The following is a 27,009-nucleotide window of genomic DNA, read 5'->3' as shown; positions in this document are numbered from 1 at the left end:
CTGTATAAGCACACGCTGTATCTGCTTGCTGCTATCCCCACTTCCTTGGAATGTTGTCTCCAGGTGCTTCAACTCAACTGTAAGGATGTCTTGGTTGCTGATGGATCACACCTGTGAAAAAGTGTGTGCAAAACACCTTCATGTGAGGAGTTGTGGTATCTGATGGAGGCATGTACATACTGATATGATCCAAGCTGGGGTCATTTTTGTTATCAGGAGGTCGAGCAGAGGGCAGGGGTGAGTGATCCTGTAGAGTGCAAGAGTTTTACAGTCATTCCACCTTATTCCTGGTGCTGCCTAGCAGCAACTGGGGAGTCCGTGGTGATTGAAAGCATGTAACTTTCCAAGCTCAGATCCTGCATTGCCCATGGTCAGTGCTGCAGCATCGTGACAGGAGGCTGTGCATCTTTGCAGCCTGACTTGGCTGTGGCTGTCCATCAGAGCCTCAGTGCTCTCGATGAGTGAAGCTGCAATTAGGCTCAGCTCTGGAAATCTGCATGCCCCTGTTGTCGGTTGTCAAACTGGCATGTAGGGAAAGTCCCTGGAGCAACACGAAGGACGGCCCAGGTCGTGGTACCAGCGTACGGCTGGTATGAGGGTACTTGTACTGCCCCAGTAGGCACAGGCACCCAAGCACCTATGTTTGAATAGCATGCAAACAGGTAGGTTGGTTCTTCATCCAAAGAGGATCGGCCCAGCTCCCCTCCTCAGTCACCATTGTGACCATCAGGTATGTGACCTGCAGATCAGAAGTCCCCTCCACAGCTGAATTGTTGTGGATTTTAAGCAGTGGACTTCCAAATTGGCAGCAGCTTGTAGGTGCTAATTGATTCACCAGAACATCCTGGTTTCCATTGATATCTGCAATGCAGGTTGAATGGCCTAGCTCAGAGTGAGCTTGAGGAGGGCAGAGGTCTTATAGTAGGCAATGATGCGGTGCCCCCCCACACTGGTGATCAACTGTGCTCTAATTTTCTGAATCTGTCAGTGCTCTTGACTGCTCTAGTATTTATCTTCAGAGTTTCAGAGCGTTCATTTATGCATCCTGAAAGGTATTTCCTGACGACATCTGTAAGTGAAGTTACTACATTTAATCTTGTTATGGGTGCATATTTCATCTGTTCTGCGCTGTTGTTAGTGTGTTGAATCAGTTGTTCTTGGCTGCCCTCTCACATAGACTGATGAGATGTGCTCAAAGCTTGTTTGTACTTTAGGTCCCCATATTCACACTCAGTTAGGACACCGTTGCATAGCTGGCAGATGCACTCCACTTAGCAGTCTCCATTGGTTCTTAACAAAATTTTATTCTTGTCCTTATTTACTAATCTACTGTGCAAGAGTACATAACAGTGTGTGTAGGCGTGCTGTGCACACCGTGTCCAAACTTTCCATCTGGTTTCCATTTCATCAGGATGTCAAGAAATGGGAGTGTTTCATCCTGTTCCACCTCCACGGTAAATTGTTGGTTGGGGTGAAGTGAGTTGACATTATGGAGAAATTCACTTAAGCTGTCCATGTGGCCAAATGACAAACATGTTGTTTATGTAACAGTAGGCTCTGGAGCAAGCCCAACTAAAACCAACATCTCTCTTCCATTACTTGGATGGTATGTTTGTTGTGTGGCCACATGCATGACACAGCTTAGGTGAGTTTCTCCATAACCTCAACTTGCTTCGCCCAACATACAGTTAACCATGGAGGTGGAACAGGATGGTGCTGTCCTGTTTTTTGATGTCCTGGTGAAATGAAAACTAATTGGAAGCCTGCACACACTGATTTGTATGTACATGTTCACATGTGTACGCAGGGTACAATCCATGTACAACCAAAACAGCCTTCCAACTGAGCTGACCCACCTGAAGACAACATTACTAAGAAATGGATATAACAACAAGCAGATAAAGTGTACGCTTGGACAGATTCTAGCTAAGCAACAGCAGGAAGAAAAGAGGAGATAAATTTCTAGTGTGCATCTCATTTGTAGGCAATACACAAGAAAAGTCAACAGAATCTTGGAGCAGCATACTATTAAATGTGTATTTACCCACCCTTAAGGTTCTGTACAGTATGATCTAGGATTTTTCAACCAGTTGTCAACCAAATCCCCTGCTAATTTTGCGACATACATATTTGGGAAACTGTAAACACTGTAGAAGAAAGGCGCTGTGAATATAAACACCACACTGAATTATGCCAGACCACCATATCAGCTGTGGCTGACAATAATATATAGAGAGTCGCCGTATTGCAGATTACAATAAAACCAAGATACTGAGGCATTCTTCCTCCTGCTTGGAATGTGTGATGAGAGGCCACTGAAATTAGGATCCAAGACAGTCTAATTAACAAAGATAGTGGCCTACAACTGAATTAGGCAAGGAACCCTTCACAGAGCCAAGAAAAAGAAAAGCGTTAAGTGTACAGTGAGGTGTGCACCCAGTGTTGATAATGCTGTTGCTGAAGACCACAGTTTGCTGTCAGGTGTTTAGTGACAAGGAACAGAGTGATGGGTAGGGTAATCACTAAGATATTTGGGACATTGACATGAACAGAGCAGTAGTCATCAGGAGCCACACAAAGATGCCAATGAGGCTGTTTGCCGAAATATCATGGAGAACTTAATGACTCGATGTGGGTGGAACTTGAGAGCTCTACAACTTAGCACATCTTGCTAGAATGACTTAATTAAGAACACTCTTCCAAACTTTATACAGGATATGTCCCTACAAATAAAGAGGAAGTGTCTGGTTATTCTTGATGAGTATCCTGCAAATTACATTAATGTTGTTAAATATCCTCTGGATGATTCCTATCATGTCAGACAAATAGGTAAGGTTGGATCAATTCTGTGTCCTGTACATTCCCCAGATCTCAACCCTTTGTATTATTAATTAGGGGTAGGGTAGGGAACTAAAACAATTGATTTTATCAGAAGAAAATTCCAGATCCATAGGCTCTACATCAGGGGTGGTCAAGATTTCGGCTTGTGCCTGCACCCGAGTGCCGAAGCGCTTGGCCTCACCATACATTTCCTCTAGTGCCTTGACACACTGTGTGAGTGCAAGGAAGGGGAAGAGGGGAAAACAGTGAACGTGCCACATTTAAATGGCAATGCAGTTGCATACAACTTGATTTTATATTTAACAGTTGTCAACAACATAGCTCACAAACAAAACAAGTTTTCAATATGATTTAATTAATTTTGGTACACTAAATACATATTACTATTTTTATCTGCTTCAAACTGTCAGCGTATGTACAGAGACAGACAGTTTCATTAAGTTTCACAAAGTTGTCTCACAATCATGGCTTATATAGTTTCATTTTGGAAAAAAGGTCTTTGACATAAATATGTGGATGGAAATATTGTAGCGCTTTTGTGACCCCATAATGGAAACTTGGAAACTTTGCCTGAGGAAAGCAGTGTAAATGTTCTGTACAGTTTTAAAGTAAAGAGATTTGTCGTTATAACTGGATTTACCTTGCAGGTCAGTTAGTTACATCTGCACCTGCATAGAGGCACTTTCAACTGAAATGGCGAAAGGTTTCAAAAACAACTTGCATACAGATGCTCAAGACCATAATGAATTCTTCAGATCTCCCATTTTCTTTAATGCCTGTGACCTTAGGCAGCTGGACTGTCTTTGTCAGAATGTTTCGCTCTAACAACATGATTTTCTTGTTAAATGTACCCCAACTAATCAGAAAGAAGGTACCGTGCAGTGTCTTTTTGTGGGCACTGTGCAGTGAAGTCCGTGTAAAATGTGAAGTCTGCAATCTATTTCATATGTGCGATTTTTCATTCCTGCACTCCTTTTTCCTTCATAAATTCAGCAATAGTGAGTTTTAAATTGAAAAATCATTCCAGGCATGCCCCTTGACCTAATCAATGTACTTTGCAGTAACTTATGAAGTCTCCATACTCTTTGTTAAATTCCATGAAAATCGTTGCAACTGCCAATGGAATAATGTGTGTGAATTCAGAAATTTTACTATTTATATCATCAATTTCTGCACATGCTTTATGCCTGCAAATTTAGCACAAACTGTTTCTTGATGTACGTAAAATGAATCCCGTCTGGCAATCATTGTTATTTTTTGCTCCTTTACTGTCAATTAAATCTTTAAATTCTTTCTGTGTGGTACTCTAATGTAGTTTTGTAGCAGGTATGCAGTACCCGTTGCTTATAGGAAATGACAATTCGTATTCATCTCTTCTTCTGTTATTCCCATTCATTTTAAAGGATTTGATAGATTGCTAGACTGCCTCGTTTTGTGGCAAACAGTCACAGGACCTGTGAATAACATTCATACCACAAACAAATAGCGAAGAGTAAACAGCACTGACACCACTATTCTTCTGTACTCGGATAGTTGTGCTGACTGAATAATGCCACACTGCAACCCTAAATGAATCGTTGTGCCGTTTCGGCTACTTTCAAGAAGGGCAGAGCAAAACTGAGTGACAGGCTGGGCTTTGGCCCACCTGTGGCCTGCCTGTGACCCACACAAGCTGCACACGTGAAGTTTGGCATGCTAGCCCTGCTCTACATCATTGTGGCTTCTTGATACATCTAGGCATATATGAAATGATGTGGCAGTCCACGATCTGAAGAGTGGAAATGTGTAGAAGCAAGCAGAGGACATTGTGACCATGAGTTGTGAATTTCTAAATTGATATTGTAAAATGTTCTTTCTTCAGAAATTACAAAATGAAGAATTTGTGGATATATATTTATGAATGTGAGAAAGATTTATGTTGTGTACAGAAAAATTCAATAAACCACTGGAGAAAAGAGAAACAGCTGTATGAAACTCAAGAGCTCAGATTGCAACCCAGTACTAAGCAAATAAGGGAAGGCTGGTAGATGGAAAGAATATATAGAACGACTATTAAAGGAAAACAAACTTTGAAGGCACTATTATGAAAAGTGAAGAGAGAATTTGTGGAGATGACATGGGTGATGTATACTGTGAGGACAGTTCGACAGAGCACTGAAACACCCAAGTCTGAAGAAGGCACCTGGAGTAGACAACATTCCCTCAGAAGAGGGAGAATCAACTATGATATTGTCATCCCATTTTGTATGAAGAATATATGAGACAGGTGAAATAGCCTGAGACTTTAAGAAGATTGTCCGAATCCCAGTACCAAAGAAGGCAGTTGCTGCCAGGTGTTGCTATTATTGAACTATAAGTTTCATAAGTCATCATGAAATAATAACACAATTATTTCAGGAGAATGGAATATTTGGTAGAAGCTTCTCTGGAGAACGATCAATTTGTGTTCTGGAGAAATATAGGAACACTTGAGCCTGTACTGACCTTACGATTTGTCTGAGAAGATATGTCGAAAAAAAGGCAAACCCACATTTATAGATTTAGAGAAAGTGTTGATTACAAGACACTATGAAAGGCTATCTTCAACTTGCACTGAAGCAAGGAAAAGTTTGAAAAAAGAATTACACTTCAGAATAAATAAAAACTTTGATGTTTGCAGACGACTTTGTGATTCTGTGTGAATTGGCAAAGGACTTGGAACATCAGTTGATTGGAATAGATGGTGCCATGGAAAGATATTGTAAGATTAACAGTAACAGAAACAAATTCAGGGTAATGGCGTGTAGTTGAATTAAATCAGGTGCGGTTGGAAGTAGATTACGAAACTACATTCTAAAGCAGAAGAAAAGTTTTACTATGTGGAGATCACAGTAACTTAAAATACCAGAAGTAGATATTTAATGCAGTATTGCAATCGTGTTAGGAGCTTTTCTGAAAAGAGAACTTTGTTAACGCCAAATATAAATTTAAGTAGTAGGAAGTTTTTTCTGAAAATGTTTGTCTAGACTACAGTCAGTGAGACAAGAAGAAGATGAGAGAAGCTTTTGAAAACTGAAAAACACTGAAGATTAAACGGGTAGGTCAGATAAGTTATGAAGAAGCATTGAATCAAATCGGAGAGAAAAGTTTATTGCACAACTTTGACTAAAGGAGGAGTCAGTTGATAGGGCACATTCTGAAGCATCAAGGAATAGTTAGATTGGTAATGGAGGGAAGTGTGGCGATAAAAATTGTAGAGGTAGACCAAGACTTGGGTACAGTAATCTGGTTGAAATATATGTTGGTTGCAATACCTATGCAGAAATAAAGTTGTTTGCAGGTGTTAGACCATACCCTGTTTAGAATTTTTCATTGTTGATACTTCGGCAGAAGCACATGCAGGCAAGGAGCAGAATTGCCCTGTCCTGCCTGAAATGTGTGCATGATCACACATTTCATTCAACTCACTCAGACTCAGAAACTGTTCAGCATACAAAGATGGAACCGGCGTCAGTGTGTGCTGAAAGAGCTTCACTATGTTAACATTTTAGTTTTATTTATACAAACAATTTTTAATATGATTACCAGTACGGAAAGTTTACAAAAATGCATTTCCTGATGGCACTGCAAAATTTTTGGCATGCAAGAAGCATCTTTATGTGTGAATGTAGGTAAATACATGATGTGAACAAAAGCTTAAGAATCCATTATATTTTCATCTGCTCCAAACCAGAACTATGTCAAACATCTCCAACATGAGATTAATTATTCTTCACACTTACACATCAATAATTAAGTTATTGTCCGTGTGGTTTCAGTATGAGAAGCTGTTTTGCTAGGTTTATAAATGACGTATTATTATGGTTTCTGATCACACTTTCTACTTATTCCTAATGTAGCAAAATAAAAAATAAAAAGTAAAACCTAGTTATTCTTGTTAAATGAGGTGAGAAAACTGATCATATTGATTCAGAATAAAGAAGAATGGTGACACAAAATAGGTTCACTCATTTATATTACAAACAGTGAGAGAGAATTCTCGTGTGTAGTACAGACTGAGTTCCTGATATGATCTCATTCAGACTCAGTTGCTGAGAATAACTTTCTTATTAGTCAAAACTTGTGAAAATAGACTTTTTCCCTGCAGGTGTTTAAACCACTTGCTCCAAATGCTCTGCTAAATCTGCCTGTCCACCTACTTTGTGCTGACAGTGGAAAAACTCTCCTGACATTACTGTTGTTGCTATCACCAACATTGCCAGTTTCATAGTTTAATGGTGTCATCATTTCCTGTACTGAATTTTACAAAATTGCTTAATTTTGCCATTTTTCTTCCATGTTGTGTAATGTGTGATTTATGGCTTTAATCTTATTTTCGGAGATGTCTTTCTGTCAGCGTCAGTAGTGAGTGCTTTGACTGGGGACAGATTTCCCCCCCCCCCCCCCCTTATGTAATCTTTAACTTTGGCCCGTATCAGTTCTGTTCTGTGATAAAGTGGCAGGTAAAAAGTGTATGCCAAGCTCTTCAGTTTCACACCTGGGGAATCATGGTCCCTAAAAATACATTAATTCCATAAGCTCCATCTTTTTAGACTTAAGTATGCCAGCTCTTCAGTTTTGCCCTTGGAAATCCTGTTATTTTATTATTATTTTTTTTAAATCTCATTCTTCAACATTGTGATGTTGAAGACAAACATTTATTTTCTCCTTTTCCTTTTCCTTTGCCTTGGTAGGTACCTTAACGGCTATACCACAGTGGCTGGGAGCATTATCGAGAACAATTAAATACTAGAAATGGGAAACACTGAAACTGCCAGATTTGGGTATTTTCTTTTTTTCCTGTAAAATGCTAAATATATCATGGCCAATAACTTGAGATAAGTTGGAAGTACCAGAGAAGCCACCTTGTGCTTCACAGTACCTTCACTAGATTCAGCAGTATGTAAGTACCTTTGTTTGTGACATGAGGAATGCTGAATGTGCCAAGCATACCTGACCGCAGTGGTAATCATGTTATAACCTGTTTCTTGCTCACTTTCCTACTACCAACAAGAAACAGTACATTTTACTTCATTTGAGTTATTTAAAACATTAATCTTTTCTGTCTAGTGCTTTATTAAGCAAAGGAAAGGCAAGATTAGAAACTTAAAGAAGAATACTGAGCTAAGAATTCAGGAAAAGCCATATATAATAAACAAATGGACATCTGTTGTTCAGAAAGAACCAATGCAACATGATGTAAGTGTGAATCATGATAATTTAACTGCAGATTGTGTAGTATAATGAAATAAAACCAAATATCGTGTAATTTCTGTGTTCAAACTGCATGATTTTCTCATCTTAGGAATATTACTCGTGTTCCATTGACCAACAATTAAGTGCTGAAAAATAGGACCTATTAGCCATGGTTGATTTTCTATAATTGAAATACAGGGAAAATTATTTCTCATTGTCAGTGATGTCAATATTGTATTATTTGTTAATGCTCAGAAATAAATGATGTGATGCTGTGCACAGTCAGTGATTCCTATGAATTGAAGCATGGCACGTAAATGTTTACTTAAATTTTCATTTTTACATATCTTTTTAATTCTGAACTTATCACACTTTTGCAACTTTTTTCTGTCACTTTAAAAATGAAGTGAAACTGTTCTAACTTTCATTCCTTTGAATAAAATGATTTGTACTGTGAATCTTTGTGGTTTTTTCCTGGTTTCTTTTTTGCACTTTCAATGTTTCCTACCTCCAGTCTATGTGGTGTTAATGTTTGCATATTTCATATTAGCAAGTCTAAGAAGCTTAGTACACATACAGGGTCTGTTCAAACAGTTCCAGAACTGACACTATGTGTTAAGTCCCATAGTGCTCAGAGCCAACTGACACTATGTGCTATATGATTGATACCTAACAGATCAGCTTACTAATCACTGAACCTGCAACAGAACCAAAAATAACATTTAACTGCTCCTGTTTTGAGAAATTGATTGCAAGTAGGATAAAGAAAAAGTTATATGGAATTGACTGCATTACTAGAGGGACAAGAGACAATCATATCTCGAGACTAGGGAGAATGCACAGTGTATGGGAGAAGAATAATATCTTAAATAGCAATAGAATTTTAACTATTAAAGTGCAAGTCTCAATAGGTGTTGCAGGGCAATGACAGATGTTAGGCCTAGGTTGTAATTGGGAAGGAAATTAAAAATGTGTCTAAAAATCACTTGCAGAAAACTGAAGTAGTTCGTATGTGGTTCAGTAGTAGTTGTGCAGATTTTTGTCAGTCATATGAAAGGATTCTTGCTTTAAGAATGTCTTGAATGCCTGTTATGGGATTGTGGTGGCAGAATGACTGTTAGAGTTGAGGTTGCTCTGTTTGCTGCTGGGTTTAGTATGATACTTGCCATCATATGTGTGAGGTATGCAAGTGACTAACTGTATCTCTTTTGAAATTCCTTTGCCATTCAGTGATGGTTTGCTGAAATAAGTGCATCCTCATTATAGGCATTACTGTTTTTTGAACTACATGTGAAAGCATGATATTTATGATAGAATCTAGAGAGCCCACTTTTGCATATTTGTTTAGGGTGTTTTAGAAAAAATGTCCCATACTCATGCTGTGCTGGTTAAAAATAGAAGGAAAAAGTCCCTATTAATGATTCTGTGGGCTGTGAACTACTAAACAGTGAAATAGAGTCCTAATATTCTGTGAAGAGTATGCAAATGTGGTATGTGGCTATGGTTTACGCAGTATCTACAGTTTTTATAACAACAACCAAGTACACGGGAAAACACAACTGCAGTGACTTAGCACTAGTGTTACACATGCACTCGAATGTTAACTGAGAAAGAACAGTCCAAGCTGAGTATGGTAACAGGCAAAGTTTGTTGTAGCAAAATCGTGTCGCGGAACTGCCCTAATCAGCAGGTTGAATCTGCAAGGAGTGTGAATGACGCAAGAGAGAGCCGGTCCACGCTGGTGGCATGCAGACGTTGGCAGCCCTAGCAGCAAGTGAAATAGGCACTGTTATTTTGGTCTCTCACTGGCGATGCCAAATATGTACTCTGCATTTGCGGTAGCAGTACAAGCAGATGTACTGCCACAGTTTAGCCAGCAGTATCAATTAGTCACACCAAAAGACATCCTCAATGCCGCACTCCATCTGGAGATGGACATGGAAGGTCATCGCAAACAAAGACAAGGCCTTGTACAGTTAGCATGCTTGATGTGGAGAAATGATTGGTGCAATGAGTAGAGATGATATTGTAGAAAGTGTGCAAAGATTTGTGGTTTATGCCTTCAGCAACTCTAATCTTGCACGACCAACTCTTCGTGAGTAGTTACTTTATCACATCGTTTACAGGCTGTACCAGATCTCAGCCCTCAGGATCGCCATGCCAAATTACAGTTCTACCAGTGGATTCTAAGGAGTAGTAGTGATGATCTGCAGTTAAGGCTCTCATTTTATTTATGTGTGAAGTAGGATCCACCACAAAGTGGGACAATAAATTACTGCAATAATCACATGTGGGCAGATGGAAGTAAGGCATTGTATAACCTTTAGTATCAGTTTGGGTAGGAACTGAGGGTGGTAGATTCATAGGATCATACACTTTATCAGCCAGATTAGCAGATAACGTTTAATACAAGTTTCTATGTGAGAAATTACCCATGCTATTGGAGAACTTTACCCTTGCAATAAGACTATGGATGTGACTTATACACAGTGGGACAACACCCCACCCCTCTTTCTTCATCTTGTTTTACAGTACCTAACACAAAAATTACTAAACAGTGAATTTATAGAGATGGTCTCATAGTATGAACTTCCCATTCTTTGCCTTTATCCCTTGGATTTCTGGCTGTGGGGACATTTAAAGGCATTGATGTGTTCCACACCAATCAACGCTGGGTATATTCTACAGTAGTGTGTGTACTGTGTATGTTACCAAATTTGAGAGCAGCCAGGTGTGTTTGCACAGTTTTGTGATTAAATGAGGAGGGAGCTATATGTAAGAGTGGACACCATACTGAGTGCCATATTGAGCATCATCTCTAGTGTCAGCAGATGACTGGCTACCACAGGGCAGAATGGGTCATCTCCTAACAAGTATTTGTTTCCAGACAAATTTTGATTGGATATTTTTCTAATTGTGATTGATCTTATTTCCAGTATAAAGTATGAACCCTGGGTTCAGTAACAGTTTTATGGAAACAGCTATAGAAGAAAGCTGAGGATCAGTCCACAGTATTGTGTAGATAATGGAACCCTCTGCCAGGCACTTAAATGTGATTTGCAGAGTATCCGTGTAGATGTAGATGAACACACATGCTTCATTATGTACAGTCAACTAAGCCAAATGATAATATGTAAGAACATTGATCAGTTGCTGCACCATTATCTGAAAACTGTTGATTGTGTACTGCTTTGGATCATTCATCTGTACTTAATCTTAACAATACAATGATAATTATCCGTAGTAATGTTTTTCCTCAGGTTCAATGGATGAAAATACCTCAGGGTCTTTGGAAGACTGTCTGCCTCCACAGCTCCAGCTGCTGGTACAGAAAGCTCTTGAAGACATTAGACAACAGTCAAAAACTAGTGCATAACTTTCTTTCAGTTTGCGCCTGCCAGTTGTATATGGATTCCCATAAGCTATACAAGATATGATTCTTCCTGCCTAAAGCCAGCATCTGCTGAAACAGCTGTGATTCCCTTTTTTGTTTATATGTATTGTATTTAATCATATATTATATAAATGTTAATATTTATGTATATACAATAAATGTTTTCTTTTGCAATCAGGTGTAATATTTTCAATTTATGTTGTCAGACTTTTATACACTCATGTGTCTCCAATGCCCTAGCTGGCTACATTGTCCTCTTGCTCTAACTTGGTGCTGCAGATATTGTATACGTTGAGGATGGGGCATAACTATCTGTAACTAGAGAGGCTTACTTTGGGCCAGTACAATTTTGCAGTTCTAGTGTAGGCACACTTAGTTCCAAAAGCTAGATAGTGTGTCACATTTTACTTTTATATGTGTATATTTGCAGAATTACAGGGTGTTAATTGTAAATTGGCAGATTTCTGCCGGGCAAGTGAAGGAAGCAAGCAAGCCTGGGCCTGACATTCTACATCAACATCAACATACATACCCCACAAGCCAATGTATGGTGTGCAGTGAAGGGTACACTTTGTCACTACTAGTCATTTCCTTTCCTGTTCCACTTGCAAATAGAGCAAAGGAAAATGACTCTATATGCCTCCGTGTGACCCCTGATTTCTCATATCTTATCTTCATGGCCCTTACATGAAATGTGCATTGCCAGCTGTAGAATCATTGTGCAGTCAGTTTCAAATGCTGCCTCTCCAATGCAGTCTCCAGCAGTCCATCTTCCCTTCTCATCCTGTACAGTAAGTCTCCCCGGACCTGCAATTCTGGGTGATTTTCCTGAGATCTACGCTTTTTCCTAGACCTCTGCTCCAGTCCTTTTCCCTCACCCTTCTTCCTTCCCCTTCAATCCTTCTGCCTGAAGAAGGAGCCACTGGCTCCAAAAGCTTGCTGATTACAGCATTCTTGTATGTGTGTGTTCTGCCGCCACTTGGTGAGTAGATTTTTTCTCTCTCCAATTAAATAATTTTGTCAGTAATTGATTTTTTTCGTTGTTATATCTGTACAAGTAGTTTTTCTGAAAATCGAAAACTTATGTTTATTGTCAGTTTTCTTAAGAGAAAGGTCAAAGTAGTTAATGGAACTCTCTTTTTCAACTTCTGTAGTGAAAGTTACTTTTGGATGCATGCTACCTATCGTTTGGGCAAATGTGTTGGCCTCTCTGATGTCACCCTCTATCAGTAATAAAATGTCATCAACATACCATTTATAATAAATCGTTTTATCTTTTGTCTGTGGAAACTTGGCAAAAATATTTACATTGTAAATCGTTCTCAAAAATATCTCCTGAAGTCCCAAAATGTCTGCTCGTGTCTGTGTTTGTGCGGATGGATATGTGTGTGTGTGCACGAGTGTATACCTGTCCTTTTTTCCCCCAAGGTAAGTCTTTCCACTCCCGGGATTGGAATGACTCCTTACCCTCTCCCTTAAAACCCACATCCTTTCATCTTTCCCTCTCCTTCCCTCTTTCCTGACGAAGCAACCGTTGGTTGCGAAAGCTAGAATTTTGTGTGTTTGTTTGTATGTTTGTGTTTGTTTGTGTGTCTGTCGACCTGCCAGCACTTTCATTTGGTAAGTCACATCATCTTTGTTTTTAGATATATTTTTCCTACATGGAATGTTTCCCTCTATTATATCTCCTAAAGTATTAGACTATTACTCACCCCAAGCCCATCTTTTTGATAATATATTTTGTCATTGAAGGTAAAAAAAAAAAATTGTAAGCTAAAACAAAATCTAGAAACTCAATTAGTTCTGTACACTCTACAGTACTGATCTTGTTATGGAACAGGAGATTATGTCTAATAATTTCAATAGTTATTTTATTGGGACATTACTGTAGAGGTCTTTTTACATCCAAGGATGCTAATGTGACATTAGTTGGTATATATTTATATCTCCTTGACTGCATTTGCTAGCTTGGAACTGTTTTTGACACCAAAGTAACTATCAAAAATATAAGCTGATTTAAGTTTATTATTAAGAAACTTATTTGATGTATAGCATGTGATGACAAATCGAGAAAAATGGAATCTGCCTGATGCCCTTCATCCATAATTCACAGTACATCATGTGAGGAAAGGGCAAGCTGTGTTTCGCATGAGCAGTGCTTTCTGAAACCTTGCTGATTCTTGGGCAGAAGCTTTTTGGTCTCATGGAATATTATTATATTTGAACTCAGAATATTTTCAAGAATTCTGAAACAAACTGTTGTTAAGGGTATTGGTCTGTGATTTTGAAGATCCATTCTTTTACCTTTCTTGTACACAGGTGTCACCTGCACCTTCCTCCATTCACTTGGAACTTTGTGCTGGGTAAGAGATTCATGATAAATACAAGCTAAGTAAGTAGCCAAAGCCACAGAACACTCTTTGTAAAAATTGGGGTTCCATGTGGACTGGTGACTTTTTTGTGTTCAACTCTTTCAGTTGTTTCTCTTAGACAGGAATGCCTATTACTATGTCTTTCATAAAGGAATCTGTTCAGTGATCGAACAGTAGGTGTGATTCTCCTGTGTGAGCAATTGCTTAAATGTGAAACATGGAGATCATCGGTTGCTTGATCCAAGGTGGGAGAAACTAAGGGAGGAACATCACCAATAGTTCAGTCCAGTCAGTGGGAAAGGAAAACTGGTAAACAAAGAGACAGAAGGAATATCGGGGTGGCAGGAAGAATAAAAATCAGAAGAGGGTGGAGAGGGGCAAGAACGGGGCACCCAGAGGCGCTATGCACGACGATGCTCTGCAATGCCACTGACCTATCCTCAGTCCAATCCTCTCACTACACCGTGATCATGACACAATGAGGACAACACCAGGGGAAGAAGACAAGAAAAGGGGAAACAAAATTGTACAAAACTCCAAACAAAACAAGGGTGGCAGAGGAAACCTGGCTGGCATGGAGGCAAGGCTGAAGACCTCCCAAACTGATGCCAACACTAACCGAGGGAGTCATTATTGCAAGGTAATTCAGGCACTTAAATGTGGGAGGAAAAACCACTTTTGCAAACAAAACCGAGGACAGATGTGGGAATTGTATGTTATAATGAATGACAAGTAGAGTGGGAGTGCGTTTTTAGTGTAAAGGGCCAAAAGGTGAGGGCAGTCCAGAAATATGGATCATGATGAGGAAGAATCCCACAACTACCCAGGGCTCATTATGGCATAAAAAGCCATGGGTCAACCTGGTATGGCTTGGCTTGTATGAAGACGGCAGAGGGTCTTAGATTCCTGCCGGGAGAGGTGGAAGGGAGAATGCCACAGGGCAGGAGTCCCTTGAATCTCACAAAGTTTATTAGACAGGGGATGCTCCCCCAAGAGATGGCCCATGACTGAACAAAAAGGAATTTGATGTTAAGCTACAAATCTGCCCCCCCCCCCCCCCCCCCCCCCCCCCCGAGGGGTCATGGAGAATGGGGTGTAGGTGGATGGCCTCTTAATAAGGTACCTTGTGGAATGCCATTCTTCTGGCTCCATGGAGAGCTGAGAATGGTGCGAGGCCAAACTCAGAATGACTGGTAGAACATGAACTGGCAAATAAAAATTGGGAGGGTGTCCTCAAGACCCCATTCATGGAGTGTAAGAAAGATGTGATGTTGCCAAGCCATGTTGTAGGCCTTTCGAAGGAAAGTGTGACAAGATGGCAGCACTGAGAAAAGCCCTGCTGAACTGCAGTTTCCAAACAAAGCAGTTGATTGATCAGAGAACATTCCTCCGAAAAGCCGCGCTGGTAAGGAGACAAAAGATCTAGAGATTTGAGGATCCAATTGAGCAACCATCCATTTGAATAACTCGTGGTGGATGTTGGTTGGACTGATCAAGGGACAACAGATCCTTACTGGGCATAACGATAGGAACCACAATACTGTCCCTCCATTAAGAGGGGAAACACCTTGAAGTCGAATACAGTTCAATGCCCAGGTGAAATATTTGATGCTGTCTAGGTCCTTAACTTTCAGGATATCGTGAGAAAAGGGGAGTTGGATTTCACATGGTCAATGCTTTCAGAATACTTGCTGACTGACACAGAGGGAGTCATTCTGTTCAAGATCTCATTATGTTTGAGATCAAAATATGGTAATAAGACTACAAGAAATCGATATCAAAGACAATAGTTTTATGGGTCACCCCTGCTACCCTTCTTGTAGACTGGCATGACATGTGCATTCTTCCAGCTACTGGGCCAAGTCTGTTGTTCAAGGGATCTACAGTAGATTAGTGTTAATAGAAGGGGAAAGTCAGCTGCAAATTCAGTATAGAATCTGATAGAGATTTCATTGGACCCTCGAGTGTTATTTAATTTTAGTGATTTCAGCTGTGCCTCATTGCCACTGATGCTAATACCTATTTCACTAATCTTTTCAGCAGGACAAGAATTAAACTGGGGCAATACTGTCGTGTTTTCCTTGATAGAAGAACATTTGAAAATGTTCACTCTAGCTACTGCCCACCATCCATGTGGAGCATGCTTTGGTCTCACCGCAGACTTCTAGTACTGAGCCACACACGATTGATTTCATCGAAGTGTACGGGCCTGAAGATGGTGTTGATACGACGTCGAAACTCGTAGCCAAGTAAATATAAAATCTTAAGTACAGCTGGAGGAGTTTCATTTTTAATTAAAAAAAAAAAAAATACCAGCTGTGTCCCACCTTCATCCAATTTAAATATGGATGTACGAAGATTTGAAAATGGAGTTTAATGTTTCTGCTTTTACTTTTCAATCCTAATTTTCAGTTCCTGTCTCATCTGTGAATGAATACTAACCAGAATTTCTCTATGTGTTATGGAAGAGCTTTTGAGAGTATTCTGCTTATTCTGCTATGACAGTCATTGACGGCTTCACACATTGCTTTCTCAATAGCCAAATGCATTTGATTCAACATCTTTCTATTATTAGCTGTATGCTTTGTTTTACACTTACTGTGTAGTACTTTGTTTCTTTACACGAACTGTATACCATGGAGGGTCCCCCTCTGTCCAACACTTGGTTGTTTGAGAATTTCTACTAGGCCCTGTCTTTTTACCTGTTTGCTTCTTTGCTGCCTTCACTATTTCATCTCTCAAAGGTACCCAATTGTCTTCTATTGTATTTCTTTTCCCTCTGGTTCTTTCGATTTATCCATGTTCTATCTGCTTAGTTTCCCACCTTTTTGCAATTTCTTACAATTTAATCTGCATTTCATAAACAACAAATTATGTTCAGAGTCCACATCTGCCCCTGAAAATGTCTTACAGTTTAACATCCGATTTTGAAATCTCTTGTCTTACGATGACGTGATCAATCTGGAACCTTCCAGTTACAGAATATCTTTTATATTTTTTTTGTAAGTGTAATCCATGGTGTAATAAGGTTTTACACTTTCTTTAAAATAAATAAGTGTAATAAGTCTTCTTCATCATCATCATATTGTGGTACAATTTTACATATGCATCACTTGACTTATTACTGTCCAACAGTGAACACTGCACCTGCATACAAATCTTCAGACACAACAAGAGCAAGTGCAGAATCAGCTGTGGAGAGAATTGGGTACAAATAAATATCATGTTCTTTTTTTAAAAGATCTTTCATCAGCCATTTTCAGTCGTAAATCAAATGTTGTAATTTGTTCAGTAGTGAGCAAACTGACAATTTATCTTGACATTTTAACTTATGCAGACTACAGGAGAAATCACACAGTATCTCCAGGTCTCTTCCATGTACACGACATTTGTACATGATTTTTAAACAAGTGTTAGTGATGATTGAATTATGCTCTGTGTAAAATTCTATCTGGTGGCTTCTCCTTTCATTACTTTCATCCAGCCCATATTCTATTACTATTTGTCATTATTTCCTTTCCCTACTATAGAATTCCAGCCCCATATTACAACAAAATTTTTGTCTCCCTCACCTTTCAGAATAATTTATTTTATTTCTTCATAAATTCTTGTAATCTCTACATCATCTGCAGAACTAATTGGCATATAAACTTGTATGAAGATAGTAACTGTTCTCGAAAGAACAGGTACCATTGATGAACGTGCAGCTTCTCTAGAGTAAATGATAATTAATTGAAACCCTCAGCCGCCGACAGGTGTTGTTCATGCACCTCGATGGGGACAGCTGAAAATGTGCGCCCTGACGGGGATGCGAACCCGGGATCTCCTGCTTACACGGCAGACGCTCTATCCATCTGAGCCACCGAGGACACAGATGAATAGCACGACTGCAGGGACTTATCCCTTGCACGCTTCCCGTGAGACTTACATTCCAAACTGTCCACAATCTACATTCACAATGTTCCTAATAGATATTTGCCCATCCATTCATTACTCACGCACACTAAGGAGACGATTCCCGTAAGAGTTCAGGCAACCTGTGCACATTCCCACAGACAATGGTCAAAGGCCGGGTAGCCCACCACTGATGACATTCTATTCAATTAATTATCATATAAACTTGTATTACTGTGGTGGATTTTGCTTCATGTCTATCTTGGCTATGATAATGCATTCACTATGCTGTTCATAGAAGAAGCTTAAACTCATTTGTGTTTTCTTATTCATTAGTAGACACCCCCCCCCTCCTCCCCATGAACCATGGACCTTGCCATTGGTGGGGAGGCTTGCGTGCCTCAGTGATACAGACAGCCGTACTGTAGGCGTACGTGCAACCACAATGGAGGGGTATCTGTTGAGAGGCCAGACAAACGTGTGGTTCCTGAAGAGGGGCAGCAGCCTTTTCAGTAGCTGCAGGGACAACAGTCTGGATGATTGACTGATCTGGCCTTGTAACACTAACCAAAATGGCCTTGCTGTGGTGGTACAGCGAATGGCTGAAAGCAAGGGGAAACTACAGCCGTAATTTTTCTGAGGGCATGCAGCTTTACTGTATGGTTGAATGATGATGGCGTCCTCTTCAGCAAAATATTGTGAAGGTAAAATAGTCCCCCATTCAGATCTCCGGGTGGGGATTAGTCAGGAGGACATCGTTATCAGGAGAAAGACAAATTGGCATTCTACGGATCGGAGCAAGGAATGTCAGATCCCTTAATCGGGCAGGTAAGTTAGAAAATTTAAAAAGGGAAATGGATAGGTTAAAGTTAGATATAGTGGGAATTAGTGAAGTTCGGTGGCAGGAGGAACAAGACTTCTGGTCAGGTGAATACAGGGTTATAAATACAAAATCAAATAGTGGTAAAGCTGGGGTAGGTTTAATAATGAATAAAAAAAATAGGAGTGTGGGTAAGCTACTACAAACAGCATAGTGAACGCATTATTGTTGCAAAAATAGACATGAAGCCCACATCTACCACAGTAGTACAAGTTTATATGCCAACTAGCTCTGTAGATGACGAAGAGATCGATGAAATGTATGATGAGATAAAAGAAATTACTTAGGTATTTAAGAGAGATGAAAATTTAATAGTCACGGGTGACTGGAATTCAATAGTAGGAAAAGGAAGAGGAGGAAACATAGTAGGTGAATATGAAGTGGTGGTAAGAAATGAAAGAGGAAGCCACATGGTAGAATTTTGCACGGAGCGTAACGTAAATCATAGCTTACACTTGCTTCAAGAATCATGAAAGAAGGTTGTGTACGTGGAAGAATATACTGGAAGATTTCAGATAGATTTTATAATAGTAAGGCAGAGATTTAGGAACCAGGTTTTAAATTGTAAGACATTTCCAGGGGCAGATATGGACTCTGACCACAATCTATTGGTTATGAACTGTGGATTAAAACTGAAGAACTGCAAAAAGGTGGGAACTTTAGTAGATGGTACCTGGATAAACTGACTAAACTAGAGGTTGTAGAGAGTTTCAGGGAGAGCATATGGGAACGATTAACAGGAATGGGGGAAAGAAATACAGTAGAAGAGGAATGGGTAGCTTTGAGAGATGAAACAGTGAAAGCAGCAGAGGATCAAGTAGGTAAAAATACGAGGGCTAGTAGAAATCCTTGGGTAACAGAAGAAATATAGAATTTAATTGATGAAAGAAGAAAATATAAAAATGCAGTAAATGAAACAGGCAAAAAGGAATAAAAACATCTCGAAAATGAGATCGACAGGAAGTACAAAATGGCCAAGAAGGGATGGGTAGAGGACAAATGTAAGGATGTAGAGGCATATCTAACTAGGCGTAAGATAGATACTGCCTACATGAAAATTAAAGAGACCTTTGGAGAAAAGAGAACCACTTGTATGAATATCAAGAGTTCAGTTGGAAACTCAGTTCTAAGCATAAGAAAGGAAAGCAGGAAGGTGGAAGAAGTATATAGAGGGTCTATACAAGGGCGACGTACTTGAGGACAATATTATGGAATGGAAGAGGATGAAGATGAAATGGGAGATATGATACTGCGTGAAGAGTTTGACAGAGCACTGAAGGACCTAAGTCGAAACAAGGCCCCGGGAGTGGGCAACATTCCATTAGAACTACTGACAGCCTTGGGAGAGCCAGGCCTAAGAAAACTCTACCATCTAGTGAGCAAAATGTATGAGACAGGCGAAATACCCTCAGACTTCAAGAAGAATATAATAATTCCAAACCCAAAGAAAGCAGGTGTTGACAGATGTGAAAATTACCGAACTATCAGTTTAATATGTCACAGCTGCAAAATACTAACGCGAATTCTTTACAGATGAACGTAAAAACTGGTAGAAGCTGACCTCGGGGAAGATCAGTTTGGATTCTGTAGAAATATTGGAACATGTGAGGCAATACTAATCCTACAACTTATCTTAGAAAATAGATTGAGGAAAGGCAAACATATGTTTCTAGCATTTGTAGACTTAGAGAAAGCTGTTGACAATGTTGACTGGAATACTCTCTTTCAAATTCTAAAGGTGGCATGGGTAAAATACAGGGAGCGGAAGGCTATTTACACAAACCAGATGGCAGTTATAAGAGTCGAGGGGCATGAAAGGGAAGCAGTGGTTGGGAAGGGAGTGAGACAGGGTTGTAGCCTCTCCCCGATGTTATTCAATCTGTATATTGAGCAATCAGTAAAGGAAACAAAAGAAATATTCGGAGTAGGTGCTAAAGTCCACTGAGAAGAAATAAAAACTTTGAGGTTCGCCGATGAAATTGTAATTCTGTCAGAGACAGCAAAGGATTTGGTAGACCAGTTGAACGGAATGGACATTGTCTTGAAAGGAGGATATAAGATGAACATCAACAACAGCAAAATGAGGATAATGGAATGTAGTCGAATTAAGTCGGGTGATGCTGAGGGAATTAGATTAGGAAACGAGACACTTAAAGTAGTAAAGGAGTTTTGCTATTTGGGGAGCAAAATAACTGATGATAGTCAAAGTAGAGAGCATATAAAATGTAGACTGGCAATGGCAAGGAAAGCATTTCTGAAGAAGAGAAATTTGTTAACATTGAGTATAGCTTTAAGTGTTAGGAAGTCGTTTCTGAAAGTATTTGTGTGGAATGTAGCCATGTATGGAAGTGAAACATGGACAGATGATAAATAGTTTGGACAAGAAGAGAATAGAAGCTTTCGAAATGTGGTGCTACAGAAGAATGCTGAAGATTAGGTGGGTAGATCACGTAACTAATGAGGAGGTATTGAACAGAATTGGGGAGAAGAGAAATTTGTGGCACAACTTGACTAGAAGAAGGGATTGGTTGGTAGGACATGTTCTGAGGCATCAAGGGATAACCAATTTAGTTCAAATCAAATGGTTCAAATGTCTCTAAGCTCTATGGGACTTAACATCTGAGGTCATCAGTCCCTAACTAACCTAAGGACATCACACACATCCGTGCCCGAGGCAGGATTCGAACCTGTGACCACAGCAGCAGCGCAGTTCCGGACTGAAGCACCTAGAACCACTTGGCCACAGTAGCCAGCTACCAATTTAGTATCGGAGGGCAGCGTGGAGGGTAAAAATTGTAGAGGGAGACCAAGAGATGAATACTTTAAGCAGATTCAGAAGTATGGAGGTTGCAGTAGGTACTGTGATATGAAGCTTGCATAGGATAGAGTAGCATAGAGCGCTGCATCAAACATTTCTGGACTGAAGACCACAACAACAACAACAACATACTAGACCTACTTTTGCATTACTGCTATTTGATTTAGTGTTTATAATCCCATACTCACCTGACCCGAAGTCCTGTTCTTCTTGTCAGAACACCTCACCAATTCCCACTGTATCTTACTTCAAACTATCCATATCCATTTTTAAATTCTGTAATCTACGTACCCAACTGATGATTGAACATTCCACACTTCAACCCATTGAGTGCTGTTTGTTGTTGTTGTTTTTTTTTTTTTTAATTTTTAATTTTTTTTTATGATATCCTCCTGAGTTCTGAATTGGGGGATTATTTTACCTCTGTAATATTTTAGGCATAAGGATGCGATTATCATTTAACCACACAGTAGAACATGCCCTCAGGAAAGATAATGGCTGTAGTTTCCCCTTCCCTTCAGCTGTTCGCAATACCAGTACTGTAAGGTCATGTTAGCTATAAGTATTCATAATTGTCTATCTTGATCACAGGGGTGGTACTCCCTGTGGGTCAGATTATGACTGGTCTTGGCTTACTGCCATCAGCAAATCTATTACAACAGAATTGTACCAATAATAGGTTCAATTCAGTGAAAGTCAAGTCTGCTGAAAAAAAAAAAAAAATCTAAGAGTACACAATATGGATAACATGGCTGAGGATCATAACATACCGTTCAGAGTATTCTGATATACCAACATCAAATGCTTTGCACATGCAGGTATGTTAAAAAGTGCTAGTGATAGCCTGATGGTGTCCTATACTTATGTAAATGTGAACTATAGCTGGCAGATGATTCTGGGGATGAGGTAACATAACACTCCAGCATCACCAGTAGTTTCAAATGAAACAAAATCTGTATTTAAAATCAAAATAAAATGTAAAAATGGTATGGAAACTACTGATCGAAAACTGTTTAACATGACTAAGGAAATAAAAGAAGACAATGTGCTAAATGTAATTAAATGACGCAGTAACTATTTAAAGTCTCAAAGGTCAATAGTGAATTGAGGGGACGATCTAGTTGGCACCGCCTCATGACCCCTTTTGTGGAATGTTTTTCTTTCCCTGTGGTAGTGCTCCTGACTACACATAATTGCCCTACCCTCTCTCCACCTCATCCCAGCAAGCTCCCACAAGCAGCATTTTATCATCCCCACCGCTACCCCGTCGTCCCTACCTCTCCCTGGCCCAGCCTCCTCCTTACTGCCTACCACCCGGTTGCTTCTCCCATCATGTGCTGCTGCTCACAGTCTGGCCTCAGCAGCCAGAGACTGTGGTGGTTGTGTGTGTATGAGCTCTCTCTCTCTCTCTCTCTCTCTCTCTGTGTGTGTGTGTGTGTGTGTGTGTGTGTGTGTGTGTGTATTGCTGATGAAGGCTTTTTTGGCTGAAAGCTTATTGTTGACAGTCTTTTTGTTGTGCTATTTGTCACTAAGCATCTCCACTATATGGTGAGTAGCAACTACCCTTTTCATAATATTGTCATTATTCCATCCTGGATATTTCATTGTTTTGTGAAAAGGATAGATTGCTGCTCAGTGTAGAGATGGTATGTCGAGTTGCAGACAGGCACAACAAAAAGACTGTTACACATTCAGCTTTTGGCCAAAACCTTCTCCAGAAAGGGGAAAAAAATACACACATTCACACAACCAAGCACACCTCCTGCTCACATGACCACAATCTCCAGGCACTTTGGCCAGAATACAACTGTATCCCATTGAGCGGAAGCAACTATCTGGAGTAGGGGTAGGAAAGGAAAAGGGATAGCTGGTTACAGGTGGGAGGCAGAGGAGTCAGTGCTGCCTGGTGGAGCATGCAGGGACTAAGTGGACAAGGCTGCCAGGTGCAGTGTTGGGAGTCCGTGGGAGAGGAAGGGGTAGGGGGAATGGGGAGCAAAAAAGGAAAGCTGCAGAGAAGGGGAAAAGACATCGGTAGAGAGTGGAGCAAATGAGGATGAGGGGACATGAATTGGAACAAAGTGATAGGACAGAGGGGATGGAACTGTTGGGTGGAGAGTGTGGGGAAAGTAGTTTACCACAGGTTGACTCTGTGATAATTTCAGGAGTGGAGAATGTGTTGTAAGGATAATTCCCATCTGTGCAGTTCAGAAAAGCTGGTCGTGTAAGAGAGGATCCAGATGGCCTGGGTTGTGAAGCAGCCACTGAAATCAAGCATGTTGTGTTCAGCTGCATGTTGTGCCACAGGGTGATCCACTTTGCTTTTGGCCACAGTTTGGCAGTGGCCATTCATTCTGGTGGATAGCTGTTGGTAGTTTTAACAGTATAAAACCAGTCTAATGGTTGCAGCAGATCTCATTTATGATGTAGTTGCTTCCTCAGGTGGCTTGGTCTCTGATGGGATAGGGTGAAACTATGACAGGCCTGGAATAGGAAGGGCTTCATCGGGTACTACTCAACCCAGTGTGCCACCTTCCTGTACATTGACAACCTCTTCTTTGATGGGTCCATCAGACCACTCTCCACGTTAAAGCTACCAATGAAATACAATACCTACATTTCAGCAGCTGCCATCCTTTCAACACCAAAAAATCCCTCCCATGCAGTCTTGTCACCTGGGGCTGGTGAACCTGCAGTGACAAGAACTCCCTTGAGCTGCTGAATTTAAATGAGGCCATGAAAGAGTCTAAGATGATCCATATGGAAGATGTATGAAATGTGCAATCAACCAGAAATTCTCAAAAATGTGCGCAATATCTTGGAAGATCAGCCTTCAAGTACACTTGAAACTGACAAGATTGTAGGTACCACATTTTACAAGAATATGTCATTTAAATTTCACAGGTGGAATTGTGCCAAATCAAAACAACAACTGAAATAGTAGACAGAAGCTTGTTCTTCAGTTCTAAAGAAGGGGAAGATGATGTCATGACCTAGAAAAAACATGACACTGATTGTTTGGAATGTGACACAAACTCTGTTAATTGACTATCTTCAAAAAGGTTAAACAATAACTGAGTAATATTAGTCTATTGCAGAAGAAACAATAATGTTTCATCTAGACAGTGCACCTGACTACACCACAAAATGACTTGGCAATGGGAAAATCCAATTCCCCAACTTTGAGTTACTCAGACCTCCATATCTTACCATAACTGAAACTCTTCCTTAGTGGTCAGCGTTCCTCATCTATAACAACTTATAAGGGGCATTCAGAAAGGAATGAGCTGGAGTCTGGAATGCGCAAATCGGTGACAGTGGGGTAATATTGTGGCGTGTGTAACGAGGTGTGGTTCCGACCAGAGCGTTGAAGTTCATAGCATGTCGCTAGAGGGTACGCGTGCACATCACATGACTATACAGAGCTAGCAGCAGCGTGCGTCAGTCATTCAACACTGCCAGTTGCATTGCAAACAGTGACATGGAGGCATCAACAAAAGAGCAAAGAGGTGTTTGTTTTCTTACAGCAGAAGGAGTAGGTGGAATGGACATTCGTCGACGAATGTCACAAGTGTACGACAAACACTGCGTGTCCCTTGCAAGGGTCAAGGTACGGCACAAATGCTTCAGGGAAGGACGTGTGCCATTAGCTGATGTTGCACGGCCTAGAGCACCACACTGCATTACCGATGACATCATCCAGCTGGTGGATGGACTCATTACCCAGGATCGCTTAATGACAAAGCCATAGCTGCCACGGTTGGATTGAGCATCAGAAGTGTTGACACCATCGTGAAGGAACTACTGCACATGTGCAAGGTGTATGCACATTGGGTGCCCCCACATGTTTCACCCACACCAAGAATGATATCGAATGGCCCACAATCTAGCTCATCTGCAGCACTGTGCTCAGGAATGGAATGTGTTCCTGGCACAAGTGGTCGCTGGAGATTAGTCATGGTGTCATCACTTCGAACCAGAAACAAAATGACAAAGTCTCCAGTGGAAGCATCCAGTGTCATCATCACTAAAAAAAGCCAACGCCATCCACACGAATGCAGGAAAGGTTATGCTGACATTCTTCTTTGACCAAGACGGCCCCCTTCTGATTCACTTACTGCAGCACAGGACAGCAGTGATAGCCCAGCCTTACTCGCAAACCTTGACCACCCTTCGCCAAGTAATCAAATTAAAACGACCAGACAATCTCATCTGTAGGGTCACTCTGCTCCGTGACAATGTAAAGCCTAATACGGCCAACACAGTCGTGGCACTCCTGCAGAAATTCAAATGGGAGGTTCTCGGTCACCATCCATATGTCCAGATCACTCTCCCTGTGATTACATCATTTTTGGTCACCTTAAAAACTCTCTGAGGGGCGAACGATTCACTTCAGTCGATGATGTCCAGCTGTATGTGTGGAACTGGTTAACATTGCAGCCCCAGGAATTTTATGAGACAGCCATTCACAGCCTTGTGTCACAGTGGGACAAGTGTCTCAACAGCCAGGTTCAATCCTTGTAACATACAGGTACTGATTTCTGTAATTATGCCTCTGGCTTGTTTCTTTTTGAATGGCCCTTATACTTAACATCAAAATTGGGAATGGTACAGTAGCAAAAGAAGAGAATCTATATTACTGACATGTTAAAATGGCCACCATGAATCGAGTCACAAGTTGCCTACCTAATAGCTTCCAGGGGAAATAAATTTGATTTTCAGTACTTCATACAATTATTGACTGTATTTAAAAAAATCAAAATCCTGTCATAACCTTCTCATTAAGGGATATAATCTTACATTTGGCACAAAAAATCAAGTATTTAAGTTACAAACTATATATGTGACTTGAGACAGTGTAACTCAAGGAGCACAAATTATGCAGACTATAGTCGGCCAGCATTTTGAGAATGAGAGCAGTTAGTGTAGTAACCAAAACCAACTGTTGGAACGCCTTGGGCTGCGGGATCGGAGCCGCCAGGCGGGGAAGGCGGTGGAGCACGCACCACCGGGTAGGCACAGGGACGAGACCAAAGACAACCGACAACAACCGACAATGACCGACTAGGACTGACACAACAAGGAAGAGATACACAATGGAGGCTTGTAGAAACCACAATACCAAACGCCAAGCACCAACAGTAAATCCACTCAGAACCAGAGCCAGGCAAATGTCAACAACGAGCAACGACCAAAATGCAGTACCGCCGAGATAGAGATGCAATCCAGAGCGAGTACCAGACTGACTGGACTAGGGCAGAGTGGGTCCCTATATACGAAACCGGAGGGAGGCTATTGGCCGTGGTCTGCATGTGGTGTAGCGGTGGCGCCCTCGCTGAGCGAGAGCCGCGGCGCGGAAGAGCCGCCACGCGGAAGAGCTGCCACGGATGCGGAGCCCTCTATGGGCTGGCCACGTCCATTTGTTCTGGCGCGTGTTTGACTTCCGCGGCGGGAGGTACTAGAGTTAGTGACTTCCAACCAAATTTACATATAATTTCAGACCTTTTCAACACTTTGTCTTGATGACATTCCCCCCCCTCTCCCCCAAAATAATTAAATGAAAAAAACTTTACCACTTACTACATTTTCGTTGTTCATA

At 40.6% G+C, this 27,009-nt stretch overlaps 1 protein-coding gene across 1 annotated transcript in view; it reads left to right on the top strand.

Annotated features, from left to right (window-relative positions):
• LOC126238324 (coiled-coil domain-containing protein 149) overlaps positions 1-11,544 on the top strand; it is a 52,771-nt gene extending 41,227 nt beyond the window's left edge. Inside the window, exon 11 of the mRNA XM_049947783.1 lies at positions 11,316-11,544. Coding sequence (XP_049803740.1) covers positions 11,316-11,431 — 116 coding nt within the window. The 3' untranslated portion in view covers positions 11,432-11,544. The remainder of the gene's footprint in view (positions 1-11,315) is intronic.
• Positions 11,545-27,009: the final 15,465 nt, after the last annotated feature.

Source organism: Schistocerca nitens, chromosome 1 (genome assembly GCF_023898315.1).
Source record: "Schistocerca nitens isolate TAMUIC-IGC-003100 chromosome 1, iqSchNite1.1, whole genome shotgun sequence".
Lineage (NCBI taxonomy): Eukaryota > Metazoa > Arthropoda > Insecta > Orthoptera > Acrididae > Schistocerca > Schistocerca nitens.
This window is presented reverse-complemented; position numbering and strand designations above follow the sequence as displayed.